This window comes from Pangasianodon hypophthalmus, chromosome 26, assembly GCF_027358585.1.
Source record: "Pangasianodon hypophthalmus isolate fPanHyp1 chromosome 26, fPanHyp1.pri, whole genome shotgun sequence".
In the NCBI taxonomy this organism is placed as follows: Eukaryota; Metazoa; Chordata; class Actinopteri; order Siluriformes; family Pangasiidae; genus Pangasianodon; species Pangasianodon hypophthalmus.
In genome coordinates, this window is record NC_069735.1 from 6,062,526 (window position 1) to 6,077,463 (window position 14,938).

A 14,938-nucleotide genomic window follows, 5' to 3' on the forward strand; every position below is an offset into this window, starting at 1 on the left:
TGATTTTTTTATTTTTTTTTTCCAGTAGTAATCTCAAATCATACACCACAGCTGTCTAATATTAACTACACGAACGAGTCTTCGTGATATGTAGCCAGATATCATTATTAAACATTTTTACTCATGATTCCTTCATTAAGTCAACTAAGAATACATTTGAGAAAACGTAAGAGGTCTTAGCCTTCCCTGTCATCCAGACTAACGTTACTCATAAGCAGGATTTCTGTGGGACTGAACCCTAATTATGATTAGAAATATAAGTTTCAGTCATTTATGATAACAGAAAGATGATAAATCATAAAAGTCCAAGTCTAAAAGTCTATATTCAGCCTCCAGATTAAGGTGAAGGAAGTGCTTTCTCTCTTAAACACCTGATTTCACTTAGCAATTAGCAAAAGACTAGAAAAGAATCAGGTGTGTGGAGAACAGAAACCATGACTGAGGGACTCTAGCTACTCTTACTTATTGTATGTTATTTCCTAGAATATTATACCCAAAGCCATTTTGTATGCTGTTTGGTCCACGTACTGTTCAGGTTAGAAAGATGTTGGAGTGTTCTGAAGTAAGCACTAAGACCCCACCAAACTTCCCCTATTCCTTCACTGAGGATGGACATCTCTGCCATATAGACACTCTGAAACCCTATAAGTTCTCATTCCAGCTCAAGGACGTCCAAGCGACTATGAGGGAACACACATCTCTTTGCTGCTACATCTCCCAGCATGTGTACAGCCTCCTTGAAAAAAAGTATAACCTGATCAAGGTGTACCTGGACAAAAGGAGCCAATCCGATTCCCATCCTCCTGGTTTTGTCTACATGAGTCCAGGGGCTTTGGAACATCATGGGACTCTGATGATCCTGATCCAAGATAAAGGCACTATAAGGTGTGGCGTGTGGAGTTGGAGAGCTGTAGCCAATGAAGGCCTAGAGAGAGGGAGTCAGATCCCATACGTGCGCTGGGCTTTGGGGGAGTCCTGTGCCGTTTTGTTGATGAACCCCAATGAAGGAGCAATGACACCAGAGGAGCATGTGCAGCAAGTGTGGGATCAGTTGCTGCTGAACAGCACTGCAGAGCAGATCGCAGTAGTGGCACATGGTTACGGAGGCTTAGCTTTTGTTCATCTCCTGTGCTGTCGGTTGGGAGAGATCCAACAGCGGAAGTGTGCTGTGGCCTTCATCGACTCGTCACACAGCCTATGGCATCAGCCACTTGGAACTTCAGGACGTGATTGGATCAAGGTACATTCCAGTTCATGGGTACTGAGCAGTGAGCCAAAGAATCGGCTGGTGGGGTATCTCAAGGCAGGGTGCAGGATGATGTCAGCAGGGACACAGTGCCACGAGACGGCGCCTGCTGTGTGTATGGAATCGATATTCCGTTTCATTGCCAAACTGATGAGGCCTGCAGTCGTACCGACGCCCTTCGGCATTGTTACTAGAAGCAGGAGCCTCGGAGCGAGAAAGCTGAGCGGCATGACTGACCGAAACAACAATAAATCCTGAATGAGGATACACTTCTTGTATCTAGGATGAGCATCATTACAACAGTGAAGGCAATGTGTGATGTTTGGTGGAAATGAGCTTATTAAACAACTTCATGTACACCATCCAGACCGTGTATTTTGTAACTCATTTGATTTTATTTTTTAATAATTTTACAGTATACAGTATATATAAATTTTACAAGTATACAAATGCTTTTCAAGTATGCAAATTCATTACATTTACTTAAAAAAGCAAAAGAGTACCATGTCATTTCATACATGTGAAAACCAGTAATGTAGGAATGACAGCATCTGTTTTCAATCTAAAAGGCATTTCCACAGGAAACAACTAAACTGTCACTGACATTCATTTGCTTTACAAATACAACCAAACACCTCAATGCCATGCTTTATAAAACAGTAATTTCGTCTTCATGTCCTTTGTAATTTAACCCACATTTCACAAACCCAACCTTTGAATTTGTAGTGAAACAATTTACAACTAAATCCCATGGTAGAGCAGATCATATTTAGGAATATTTCGTGGATCAATAGGGCTTTGCACAATCAGTTTTCCTCTCATGGCACCACGATAGATCACCTCAACAAGATCAATGAAGTCTTGCTTTGTTTTAAAGCAGCCGACAAACTTGGTATGATCTGGAGACCTGGAGGAAATGACACAGGATTATGAAGCTGTACAGAAACTCAAGCACACAGAAATAGTCAGTAAGTACTTTATCAGATGCACGTTTCCTGTATCTAGACTTGTTGGGTGTGTTTTTTTTTTTTCCTGATAAACCTACCATACAGGTTGATTTGTTGTCTGGCTGTAACCCTTATTTTTACCTTCTAGTCCATCCATAAATGAAGAAGGACCACCACAGGCACATCACCAAAAGAAATAATCTGACTGGTGGACTATTCTCATCCACACATGATACTCCTGAGATACCAGTGATCCTGTCCCCTGCTGCTCCTTCTGATCCGGACCTGCCTGATCCATCTTGATGCCTTACTTCTAGTTGGATTTCTCATCACTTCGAAATCAATCATTGCTGCTGACAGCCTAAAGATTCATGAGATTACAGTGGATGGTTCCACTTAGAAACCATGAAGATGGCTTTGTACTGCAATTGATATAAACAGTTTTGCTACGATGGCTTATGACTACAAGTGCTATGATAGCTTTAGGACTGCAATTCCCATGAATAGTTTTACACTCAAGTCTCCATCAGTGAACAGCTGATAACTTCAACAACAGACTTCATGTTAAAACTATGATGAATTTCCAGGTTACACAACTGCACCATGTAGTACACAGTTATAGATGGGAAATATTTATAATCGCATTATCGGTTGTCACCCAGATGAGGATGGGTTCATGTTTGAGTCTGGTTCCTCTCAAAGTTTCTTTCTCATATCGTCTCAGGGAGTTTTTCCTCACCACCGTTACCTCTGGCTTACTCATTAGGGACAAACTCATAAATTTAAATGTATATCCTGAATGTATATATTTCTGTAAAGCTGCTTTGTGACAATGTCCGTTGTTAAAAACACTATACAAATGAATCCTGACTATCATGTCAGTATGACTGCTGTGCTGAGAAACATCCATCGCCCCAGTTCCATGTTCAGCGGTGGGCCTGTGGTGGTCCCTTTTCAGTGCCAGACAACACTGTGTGTGTGTGTGTGTGTGTGTGTGTATGAACAGATGGGCTCCAGTCAGTCAGTTTACACCTGTATGGGAGGTTTACTGGATTAAATGCTCTGTATATTTACTTCCCCTGCTGCTGACTGGCTTTAATCATTTTGTACTCACCCATAATCGACCTTCATGTGCTGCCCATTGAAGAAGAAGACAGTTGAAGGAATATAACTGATGTCAAAGTATCGGGTATAAACTGGCACTTTATCCACATCCACCAGATAGATGCAAGTCATGTTACTCAGGTCATGGGAGGTTTTGGACAGCTGCCATGAAAACAGAAGCTGTGTTATTGGTGCAGGAGGACACAGGGTGGCTCTGCAGTGTGTCACACTGTGACAGAGAAATTAATACTTAACTAGCTGACACATGAATCAAGCTAACTAGATTATTAGCACGACTTACAATCTCGTCCAGCTGCATACAGACCGAGTCTTCATCTCGTCCGAAGCGCAACACCAGCACTTTCTCCGCAACTGTTTTAATGACTTCATCTACATCCTTTTTACACGACAGTTTAGGCAGAAACAAGCTCATAATTTCACAAATGTTTCGATATCAAACTAATACCGACAACGCCGCTACGTCTTCCTCCCAGCGCTCTGATTGGGTAATACTGCAACAACCAGCCAATCAGCGCACAGAAGGCGGGATTCTTCTTCTTCTTCTTCTTCTTCTTCTTCTTCTTCTTCTTCTTCTTCTACTACTACTACTACTACTACTACTACTACTACTACTACTACTACTACTTCTTCTTCTTCGGTTTGCTGACGGGCTACAAACCAACGTTAGAGATAAATACCGCCACCTACTTTACAGGACTTTATACAAAAGTTATATTCTGGATATGAAACCTGTCTCGTTCAAATACATAAATAAACCCCTTTGAACTTGTATTTGTTTGTCTCGTGTCTCTAACAGACCACTGATGCTCCATTCCTTTCCCTTCACCCTGTCCTTCAGTCTTTCTCTTTCTACAGTGAACTTCCTGCAAACTATCAGCACATATTCAACAGTTTCCTTTCAATTGCAAATCTCACACTTTCTTTTTCATGGTGAATAAAGTAGCACTGAGATCTCTAGGTCCTAATCTTAACCTAGTAAAAATAACATCTACAGAACGCGGACTTTTCTGATTGAGGGAATTAAAAACAGCATCTGCGCCCGGCGCACGTCAGTGACGTCATCAGAGCGACGGCATTTGGGTCGGAGCTCAATGTAGACGGAGCGGAAATCGTCAACACAGCACCGCTGAATGTTGTCCGTGTAGAAACATGGTGCTTAAATATACTTTAAATAAAAAAGCGACCTTCTGGTAGAGACATTAGTTGCCTCCCATTTGACGTCTCAAACATTTTGTCATTTGACTGCTTCAGATTTGTGGTGCGTTGGAAATGATTACATTAAGTCGAGTGTATTTTTGTTTCACTACGACTGAAATAGTTGATGCACCGATAATCAACGTGACCTAAGACAGAGGAGCGAGCAACGGCAAGAACTTGGTTCGAGTCTTCTGTAGCTAGTGTGGGAGCATGTCCTGGCACATCTCTCTCACTGAGGCAGCAGGTTAATCAGCCAGCTTTAGCTGTTTGTGTATCAGATGTTTGAAATTTACAGCCCATGATGTTTGTCAGGGCTCATACTGTGGCTGTGCTGAGGAGGTTTCTCTTTCCAGCTCCCACACTTGTGAAATATCATGCCTCCAATCCGTCCAAGTCGTTCATCACCTCCACATCCTGCTCAGCTCTTAGCACAAGCCGAGCCCTGAGTACTGGCTGGACTTTGAAAAAGGATGCTCCTGAGCATAAACCTGAGCTTGACTTGGATGTATGGAAATCAGTGATGAGATCCCAGGCATCGCAAAATGAGAAACCCAAGGACGGAGAAGAAGAAACCACAGCTGCTGAAGAAGAAGATGAAGAACGCAGCTCTCCAGTAGAGGCGAGCCGTACGCTGGTGGACATGTGGCGGCAGGCTGGAAAACAAGTCCCTGAAAACATTACAGATGAGCAACTGGAGACGCTTGCAGAACTCACCACTAAGTCCTCCAAGAGGAAGTACCTCAAGTACCTGGCTATAAAAGAGGGCCATAAGAAGGCCAACAAAGAGAAAAAGGAAAAGAAGAGGGCTGAGAGGTTGGCGGAAATGAACAAGGAGGAGGAGGGACGGGCTGACAGGCTGGAAGACGCAGAAGAGGAAGGTGAAGGAGAACTCAAATTCAAAAACACATACCTGCTGCAATTCTGGACTCGTTCCGTAGACAGAGCGTTAGGCTGGAGAGCGGCGCAGGCCATGCAGTATGGCCAGCCGCTGGTCTATGATATGAGCTATGACCAGCACATGACGAGGCGCGAGATGGAGAACACGATCTCCCAGCTAATGGAGACTGAAGGCTGGAACCGGCGCTCTGTAGACCCCTTCCATTTGCACTTCTGCAACCTGCAGCCAGAGGGTGCTTACCAGCGGGAGCTCCTCAAACGCTACGGCCAAGAGACATGGGATCGTCTTTTCATCACCGCTACCAGCCAGCGTCACATAGACGTTTTTCCCCGGGAGGACCTCGTCTACCTGACCGCTGATTCTCCCAACGTGCTCCACACCTTCGACCACAGCAAGGTGTACATCATCGGAGCCATGGTGGACCGGTCCATCCAGTCCGGCGTTTCTCTGGCCAACGCCAAGCGCCTCAAGATATCCACGGCACGTCTGCCTCTGGACGAGTACCTGCACTGGGAAATCGGGGCCAAGAACCTGACGCTGGACCAGATGATCCGCATCCTGATGACGGCCAAGGAGACAGGCAGCTGGAAGAAAGCTCTGGAGTTTGTGCCCAAGAGAAAACACGACGGCTTCCATCAGCAAAGAAGTAAAGACAGTGTCCAAAGAACAGAGAAAGCCAGTAAGCCAATGGGCGCATTCAGAGCGAACGCAGAGGGAGAACGCAGCCAAATATTTGTGAGTAAACAGAGACAGAAGAACCTGAATAGAAGTAGTGTTGCATCTAAACCGACGTTTGGATCAGAAAACATATCTGGACAGAGCAGACTGCGGATTGCACTGAAAAGCAAACTAGAGGAACGCGGTAAAGTAGCGAGTAAAAGAAACTGGTGGGAGGAAGAGTAGCCTTATAACACCAGTGACTTATTCCCCCTTAAGGAACTGCCTTTGTCTACTGAATGTGATGTTTAACAAATAAACAGTTTAATTATTGCTGTGACTGGTTCAGGTCATGATGTCAAACCATCAACCAAATACTACTCATATTACATGGAACTTTGTCTTCGATGCAGCAGACTTCTGATACTAAACACTGCTCTGTAAGAAAGTCTCAAAAATGTGACTATTCTGCAGGAGAACCTTGAAATCAAAATGTGAAGTTACAGTGGCATGTATAGAATTTTATAATTCCAAGATGAAATGAAATATCAAATTATTGAAAAGCTGTGACAAGTTTTGTTTTGTTTTCTACAATCAGCCAGCATTTAATTGGTGCAAAATTCTGACAAGATAATTATAACCAACTCTCACACTGTATTGTGGTCATTTCAGAAAATTACAAAATGTACAGACGTTTGAAATGTTTCACAAACAGAGATTCATTTCAGAAATGAAATGACACATATTGCACCCAATTCATTAGAGCAGGTTCAACACTATTATCCACGGCTTTCACAAATACTGCCTGAAGTACAAACCGCTCATCTAGTCCTGTTTCAGCATGGACAAATAAACAAGCACTGCGTGGCTTGTTAGCTTTCACCCAAAACAATTCCCGACAATCAAGCACACAGATACACCGATATACATATGATAAGAAATTCAGATTTCTGGAAATTCAAAAACAAAAATACACACAGCATAATGAGGCAAAAGCAGCATTTCTTAGAAACACATAAGGTAAATCATCACCCAGCATTTTCTCAAGTCTTCTTAATGGCAATATATAAATAGCTGTGCAAACACGAGGCAAGTCACACACTAACAAGGGCTGATAAAGAAATCAACAGCTTCAAGTTACAGGAATAAAAACATCCAAAAAAATGCAATGATTCCTATTCCTGTGTTGATCAGAGTCCAACTGTACTCTCTCTTTGGTGTCCACAAAAAGACACGTTATTTATTGCCACATTTATTATGTGAAGATAACGACGCCAGCCGTTTTATCATGCGCTGTGATTAACATCAGATGCTCCGCTATTTCTGTGGTTGTTCAATTCAATTCAATTCAATTCAATTTTATTTGTATAGCGCTTTTAACAATGGACATTGTCACAAAGCAGCTTTACAGAAATAAATGGATTCACAAAAATATATTGTAAATATTTAAATTTATCACTGTGAATTTATCCCTAAGTTGTTGAGAATCAACGCTGCACTCGCATGAGCCAAAAGAAGTTAATCATATTTTGTTCAAATTAATGCAATGAAATCATCAGTTCACAAATGTGATCAGAAAATCCAACATAGATATAGTGATATAGTGTCATGTCCGGCTTTAGTACAAATAATCAGTTGTTATAAAAAAGTAAAAAGTCAGGCGTATAGTTATATTACAGTATAGCGGATGTGTATCTTCTGATACAGTGAAGGACAAAAGTTTGCATCCCTAACGTTTTAAAAAGGAAAAGGTAGCAGAATTATAACATATAGTAGGAAAATGGGTAATGATCTGCCAAACAATCTGGCAGATGTAACAGATGGAAGGAAGAAAGATGGAGGGATGGAGGAAGAAAGCATGATGGGGCTACAGTGAGGATCCCAGAGCTGCTCGGAGGATGGTTTTAAGAGCAAAGCACGGGCAAACATGTCATTAGAGAATATTTACATTATTCACATTCAGAAGGGAGATGCGAAACTGACTACACATGACAAACTCTGTGCTAATGGAGGAACATCTGTAGAAATCCTAGCACACTACATTTCTGTCCTGAGGGTATGCAAACTTTTGCACTCATGTGTATTAGTATCACAGATCTGGACTGAAAAAAAAAACCAAGATAACAAGAAAAGAAAATAGGAAGTGTAACAAAGTGTAATTTAAGGGAAACTCCAGTGGTTTTTTAATCTAATCTCTATTGACCACATCTGTAATGCATATATTTATAAATCTCAGACAAACGCTTTACTGAGAAAAGAACAGAAAATCCGTTTACTTAAAGCTCACTTAGAAGGGAAGTCTAGGGGCACCTGATAGACATGTAAAACACTTTCATAACTACTTTAATCAAAGCCGTTTGTACATGTAGCTTTAAATCTGGATAATTTGTCCTTTCAGAAATTGTCCTGTTCGTGTATTATAGTCGAGTATACAGCTTTAAATCCTTATTGACGGAATTCCACATCTGCCCTTAGACTTCTATTAGAAGTAGATTTCAGGTAAACAGGTTTTCCTGTTTTTTTTGGTCTCTATTCTGTACAAGCAAAAGTGTCAAAGTTCTTGTTTATAGTAATCACAAACACTACAGATGAAGTAAATGGGTTAAAAAAAAAAAACATTGGAGTATTCCTTTAATATGAGCTTGTCTTAGAGGACGAGCAGCTCGCCAGTGCAGCGATCGCAGCAGTTAAAGGTGATGTTCTCATAGCGAGTGTACGGGTGAAAACGTCCGATGCTTTTCTTATTATGAAGGAAAGGAGAAGCGGTGGAGTCGGTAGTGGTCGAGTCACCCCCGGTGTCTGGGCAGGATATGGGATCCAGAATCCTGAGTACCTAAATCGGGAAATATGGATTAAAAATATAAGATAGCAATCGTACCATCACCATTACTCCATTTTCAATGGAAAAAAAAAACGTAAAAGGAGAATGATATACAGACAACAAGGACTCATGTACCTTTTCAGCCATTTTCTCAGCCGGTGTGTTGCAGAGTTCAGAAGCTGAGCTGCTCTTCACACTAGTGCTGCTCTTGCCTATGTTTCCCAGCAGATGCGAATTGATGGCGTCAGCCAGCTTGTGATTGGCCGCGGCCAGTTCTCCGGTGCTGAGCGGCTGTGCGCTGGGGTAGTAGGTTTGCTGTCTACCCCACTGTAGCGAGACTAGCAGCTGCTCCAGAGACCTGCCAATCACAACATATAAAGCGATTCAGTAAAGAGACCATCAGCACACAGAGAATGCTGATACTGTTTGCTTAATAGCATGTGTATGTGTACGTAGCAGCCGTAATATAACAATATAACAACAGGAAGTTTTAGACCCGTCAGTGGTCTTTACCATAAAGTAACATAAAACAAAGTTTGGCTGAAAACAGGTTTGTCATACCTAACATCAGGGTATAGTATGACAATCAAACAATATGCTTTTAAAGACTCAAAGAAATAATAAAAAAAGAAAACTGATGAATGGGAATCAAACTTTAGCAAAAATTTTAATAAAATTCACATCCTTACAAAACTGGAGTAGGAGTAATCTTTATTTTATCTTTATATTTTAAAGATATAAAAATATTTTAAAATGAAACTTTAGATGGCATGAATTATTCATTTTTGTATGCTATGTAAGCAGTATAGCTAAAACCATGCCTTGTGCCTCTGCAATTTCCCTCAGGATTAATAAAGTTTCTGTCTATCTAGTACGATTTTTGATAATTATCTTTTATAGTGTGTGATTATACATACTGGCTTTTTTTTTGCTGTTTTGAAAACACTTCTTGTCTTTTAGTTAAAGAATAAAGTGTTGTACACTTGGCACAATATTTCAGCCCACTGTAGGCTTGTGTACAGACTGAACCACAAAGTTGACTTGATTGTGTTTGGCCGTTGTCATCTAGCTCGTACCTGTGTGTGTGCATCATGTCTCGGGAGAACTCCTCTCTCTCACGCAGCAGGTCCTGGATGGCAGTTTGAGCCTCTCTGGTCTGTCGCTGGAGAGCAGCTCGGGCGTTAGTCAGCTCCTCAGCCATCACTCTAGATTCACACATGGCAATAGGACATGATTAAGATTCAGAACATTGCTTGTAAACCATATTGCAATACAGATGACATGGTGGAAATCTAATCTAATAGAAAAATAGCAGTAAGATTGAACATTGCACCATCCTCTGTGAGTAGGCTGTTGTGTATTTGTGGAGATTTTCTGCTTAAGTATTAGTTTTATTCACTAATAATGGAGTATGAGACAGAGCAGCTTTATTCAAATCTGGATATAAATTTTAAAGTCTGTGAGGTTTAGCCAGTATTTCTCACACACACAGGTGATACTTGGGCGCTGCACCTGGGTAATGATGGTCACCTGAATATATTTTGTCACATTTTATTTATTAGTCCTGATTAATTCTGAATAAAATTAACAGGCCTGGTTTCCTATTTGATGGTGGTCAGGAAGAAAGAGGGAGAAAGAGGGAGAGGGAGAGGGAGAGGGAGAGAGAGAGAGATAGAGAGAGGTGGGGGGTTGTGGGAGAAGGAGTATGAGACAGTGAGAAACTTTCCATGTTCTCTGGTTTAGTATAACAGGCGAGGATCTGTACTGACGTGGTGCACTGTACGTGATGACATAAAGCTTGATAATTCAACAAGAACAAATGGATAAGTCCTATTCTAACTTTCTATAACTTTCACCAGGTTTGCATTTTAATCAGAGCCAGAGCGCACACACATTACCCCTCTCACTCGAATAAAGTGCTTATTCATAAACTGATAAAGTTAACTTAGATCAATATCAAGTTTTGCTGCAAATGCTAAGTGCTGACACTTTAAAAGCTCTTTCCACTTCCTCAGACTGTTTACGACTGACATGTGCTTGAACGGCTAGTAAGAAGACGTGCACGTTTTCCTTGCCTCTTTATCAGGTCCAAAAAAAAAAAAAGAATTAAAAAGTCCTGATAGAGTTTCTTTTTCAATCTGGAGTTTGTACTCTTACACAATCTTGATTTTTATGGAAGCATGCACCTATATTTAGAATTTGCCCTTGATTATGTCATGGTTGTGAGACCTGTATGATTTCAGCTTGCACCCAGCTCCACCTCTGCTCTGTGGTCATTGTACTAATTAATCTTATTCAAAATACAGCCTGAGGCAAGGCTTAGCCATTTGAGACAAATCTTTGATTATCTTTTTGTTTAAAGCTTAGGATGTGCAACCGAGTACTCGGCATGTGTGTGTACTTTAAAAAAGCCTCCTGGGTGACAGATTTGATTTTTTTTTTTTTTTTTTTTTTTTTTTTTTGGGTTATTTGACTTTGTCAATGGCTACATTTACATGCACATCAAAATCCGTTTAACGTCTATATTCCGGTTCCAGCCATATTCCGAATATAATGTTCATACGTACAGGTATTGGAATGTTATTGTAAGTATGCCTGAGTTGCCACTCCTAAATACCTAGCCTACAGCTAAACATCTGTTAGCACCCACAATTCCTTGCGGACTGAGCATGTGCATACATCATCAGCCATAATCCAGGGGTTGGAATCAGAATTTGGAGAATCAGGATATTGTCTTAATCTAAATCGGATTGCAGCCTTTACATGTCTCAATACTAATCAGAATATTGCCAAATTCCGATTAATATCAGAATATTGATGTGCATGTAAACATGGCCAGTGTCTGTGATATTCTAAAATAAAGTGACTCTTCTAGGAGCAGGTCTGCCCAGAATGTTAGTGTGTGTTAACACATGCATTTGGGAACAGTGCTTTGGTTTGTATGATATTTCATGGTCCTACAGACTTGAGATTTTTTCCTGCTGTATAAAAGTATACAGACAGGATGCCAATAACATTTGCTTTTGTATTTAAGTGCTAGTTATGTTTACACTGATTGTCATTTGTTCACTGTTTTTTTTTTTTCAGCTGCCGTGAGACAATTTCTCTTATCAGATCCATAAAACATCTTTCATAAAACATCAAATTCATGGTCTAGACTACATCTGCATGGAAAGACTGACCGGCTGGCGAGGAATTTGCTCCTCCACACATCACACTGAATGCTCATGCGCTCCAGCTGCTCGGCCGTGTGCGCCAGGTTGCGGCCCAGAACCTCGTTCTCCAGAATGAGCTGGTTCTTCTCTCGCGACAGTCGCTCAAAGTGATACTGCAAGTCGTCGCCTACTGAGGCCACAAGAAGTTTCTTCAGCTCTCTGTTTACCTGCACATGAAATGAATGTGACAAAGGAGCTGCATCATTCTGTTTCAAAACAGGTATGCTGTTGATTTAAAATAATACAATAATAAAGCAGAATAAAAACGCCCAGTTTCTAAAATTGAATGAAAGTGGAGCAAAATCATTGTGATTATATTAGGGATACACAATAATGTCTAAAATGTCTAAAAATAAATTCCTCTGAATAAAAGCAACATGGTCGCACCTCGGTCTGAACACGCAGCTGGTTCGAAAGCCCCTCTTTGTCCTGCAGCAGCCTGCGCTCAGAGTTCTGCAGCTTCTCCACAACGCTCTTATAGTCCTGTGGCTCTGAGGAAGGGGACGGAGGACGATCCTCACCATGGTTGGGAAACCCCGATCCTCTTTCATCCGTCTTGCTGTCAGCGTGGGCACCGGCTCGCACGGTCCGGACGATGGCAGCACGTGGTACAACAATGCGCACGGCCTCCACCTCAGCGCAGGACTCCCTGTTCACTTTTCCCAGGTGAAGGACACCAGGGGACGCCGGCGCAGTCCTGGGACACTGTCTAGGCAGAGATACCTTTAGAGGCAGAGTCTCCACAGACATCTCCGGGCTCAGCGCAGGTTTGGCCGTCTCCATGCCATCACCAGGGCCACGGACAAACACGACAGAGGGGTCTAAGAGGGGGCAAATCAAGCAGCTGAGAAATCCAACAAGTGTCTGATTTTCACAGTAATTTATATAACTAACATGAAAATATCACTCGCTTACCTTTCATGATGTCAGCAGACATGGTTGAAGTAGATCCTTAAAGCAGCAGCAGGATGAAATGAATCGTAAAGAATTCCACACAGTGCAAGTCTGATTTGTATGATTTGCCTTAAACCTTTGAGTGGAGAAAAAAGACATCAAGTGAATAAAGAATTAAATGAGAATGTAAAAACAGGAAGGTATAATTAACAAAAGTAGAACTATTACTTATGTATGATAAACATAGAGATAGTCATATAAACATTTGCTTCTCGCTACTTGATCGTGTATTTAGGTGCAGATCTAATTATTGGGTCATCGATGGCCAAAATAATAATAATAATAATAATAATAATAATAATAACACTTATTAAACTACCAAGACTTTAATAATAAAACTACACAGAGCACAATATCTCCCCCCAAAAAACAGCATTTAATAAGTGTCTGTTGGAAATTGTGAACTACTTACAAGTAATATCACTTTAAAGACACATAACGAGAAAATGTATACATAACTTACTAAATATGGGGATATAAAGTACGCCATAACTGAGGCTACATGCATTACTTTTCTTCCTTTATCCACAATAAGCGACACAAACAGCAAACAGGGATTGTTTTGATTCACTTTCATTAGGCAACAATGTCACTGTTGTAATGCTAGTGTATCAGTGAACTGGATGGGACGCTGTGTCCCAAATTCATGTCCCCTTCATGACTTCCGCTTGAGAGAAGAGGCATTTTCACTCCGTATGCAGCTCCAAAGTGCACACTTGAAGGAGAATATATGATTTAGGGCACCATTTTGGGACACAGCCGGAGTCAGCGATAATCTCATACTAGCCTGTAATCCTTAGATTTGTCATACAAACCTCAGAGAAATCCTGCAATGTCTTCTTTGCTGTTTGGTATCTACTCTAAACACAGTGACTCCTCCATGAGCCTTTGACTCTATTCCTGAATTTCCCACCCGGAGAAACAACATGCTGATTAATAATTATAAATAACTCTGTATTAACCTACTGTAAGTGACCTTTTTTGATGTTTTAAAGGGAACTTCCTGCAAAGAAACCCCTAATGTACGCTACAGAGGTTAATCAGATGATGAATCAGTTTCTAAAAGCATCGTGACTCCTGAATCGAAACCGAATCATTTAGGAAGTGATTCAGGGATCTCCCTAACTAACAACAGAAAGAGTTTATTCCTAATCTGTACGTTTTCAACACAGCTAGAATGCTAATGAGGAAGACTAGTGAGGCTGGTTATTAAATAACCAAGCTATAAGCTATAAGTTATATTGTTAATCATTTAGTTTCATGTCTTAAAGGAATCTCGATAACACACACAGTACACAGCTAGGCCTCTAAATAACTAACTAAAGTGATCATCTGCAACAGCCTTCAGTTTATTTAAACAAAAACACGTCTTTAAGACTTAAGTGACTGTTTCTCAGTCTTCACACACTGTTTTTATGATTAGTTATTATCATTATTATTGTTGTTATAATGACTTTTTTGTTGTTATGACTGTTGTTGAGGCTGTTAATGGCAGATTAGAGATAAACTCAGACATCTAGCTAAACAGAATGTCCTTACCATAAAATAAAAAGGTCTCTTTTTAAAAAAAAATTAGACATACATTTGATTAGATGAATATATTCAAATAAAAACATCAACAAGACAATCAATCGGTCCACGTACCTCACAGTCCTGACCCGGAAATCGCCATTTTCTGACTTCTTCTCATTCTTCCGGACGAAATGTTGTTTATCGCCACCTACTGGACTGCACTCCAAAACAAACTATCACTGACACACTGTAGTATTTCTACATTAGTGTTTTTTAACACACATTATTAGACAGCGCTTTATATATTTGAACGCTTGCATATGATCTGTTTCTCATTATCCCCCTCGAAACGGAACCACAATCAAA

At 40.8% G+C, this 14,938-nt stretch overlaps 4 protein-coding genes across 5 annotated transcripts; 2 read left to right on the forward strand and 2 right to left on the reverse strand.

Annotated features, from left to right (window-relative positions):
* The first annotated feature begins 394 nt into the window (after positions 1-394).
* Positions 395-1,804, forward strand: si:ch73-41e3.7 (uncharacterized protein LOC572312 homolog). The gene has a single exon (XM_026932189.3). The coding sequence runs from the start codon at positions 470-472 to the stop codon at positions 1,502-1,504; it is 1,035 nt and encodes a 344-aa protein (XP_026787990.3). The 5' UTR covers positions 395-469; the 3' UTR covers positions 1,505-1,804.
* Positions 1,805-1,942: 138 nt separating this feature from the next.
* txnl4b (thioredoxin-like 4B) lies at positions 1,943-4,317 on the reverse strand. Its single transcript, XM_026932062.3, has 3 exons — positions 3,599-4,317; positions 3,308-3,459; positions 1,943-2,153 (listed from the first exon to the last, which is right to left on the reverse strand). The coding sequence occupies exons 1-3, from the start codon at positions 3,728-3,730 to the stop codon at positions 1,988-1,990; spliced, it is 450 nt and encodes a 149-aa protein (XP_026787863.1). The 5' UTR covers positions 3,731-4,317; the 3' UTR covers positions 1,943-1,987.
* A 184-nt stretch (positions 4,318-4,501) lies between these two features.
* Positions 4,502-7,041, forward strand: trmt10c (tRNA methyltransferase 10C, mitochondrial RNase P subunit). Its single transcript, XM_026931772.3, has one exon. It carries the CDS (start codon positions 4,814-4,816, stop codon positions 6,314-6,316), a length of 1,503 nt encoding a protein of 500 aa, XP_026787573.3. The 5' UTR covers positions 4,502-4,813; the 3' UTR covers positions 6,317-7,041.
* A 511-nt stretch (positions 7,042-7,552) lies between these two features.
* On the reverse strand, positions 7,553-14,857 carry blzf1 (basic leucine zipper nuclear factor 1). 2 transcript variants are annotated; one of them, XM_026931773.3, is made up of 7 exons: positions 14,705-14,857; positions 13,022-13,136; positions 12,494-12,927; positions 12,074-12,273; positions 9,968-10,096; positions 9,027-9,249; positions 7,553-8,903 (listed from the first exon to the last, which is right to left on the reverse strand). In XM_026931773.3, exons 2-7 carry the CDS (start codon positions 13,041-13,043, stop codon positions 8,718-8,720), a joined length of 1,194 nt encoding a protein of 397 aa, XP_026787574.3. In that variant the 5' UTR covers positions 13,044-13,136; positions 14,705-14,857; the 3' UTR covers positions 7,553-8,717. The 2 variants fall into 2 exon arrangements, with proteins under 2 accessions (XP_026787574.3, XP_034156119.2); XM_034300228.2 differs by lacking the exon at positions 14,705-14,857 and adding an exon at positions 14,600-14,701.
* Between the last annotated feature and the right edge of the window lie 81 nt (positions 14,858-14,938).

What these genes read in the sequence shown, in the direction of transcription:
- blzf1 (XM_026931773.3), bottom strand. Translation starts at nt 13,043, where the DNA reads ATGTCTGCTGACATCATGAAAG. An exon ending in AGCTGCGTGTTCAGACCGAG is followed by an intron (nt 12,274 to 12,493) that starts GTGCGACCATGT and finishes TTTCATGTGCAG; the next exon opens with GTAAACAGAGAGCTGAAGAA. An exon ending in AGCAAATTCCTCGCCAGCCG is followed by an intron (nt 10,097 to 12,073) that starts GTCAGTCTTTCC and finishes GTGTGAATCTAG; the next exon opens with AGTGATGGCTGAGGAGCTGA.
- trmt10c (XM_026931772.3), top strand. Translation starts at nt 4,814, where the DNA reads ATGATGTTTGTCAGGGCTCATACTGTGGCTGTGCTGAGGAGGTTTCTC.
- si:ch73-41e3.7 (XM_026932189.3), top strand. Translation starts at nt 470, where the DNA reads ATGTTATTTCCTAGAATATTATACCCAAAGCCATTTTGTATGCTGTTT.
- txnl4b (XM_026932062.3), bottom strand. Translation starts at nt 3,730, where the DNA reads ATGAGCTTGTTTCTGCCTAAACTGTCGTGTAAAAAGGATGTAGATGAA. An exon ending in GTATGCAGCTGGACGAGATT is followed by an intron (nt 3,460 to 3,598) that starts GTAAGTCGTGCT and finishes TTTTCATGGCAG; the next exon opens with CTGTCCAAAACCTCCCATGA. An exon ending in CACATGAAGGTCGATTATGG is followed by an intron (nt 2,154 to 3,307) that starts GTGAGTACAAAA and finishes CATTTCCTCCAG; the next exon opens with GTCTCCAGATCATACCAAGT.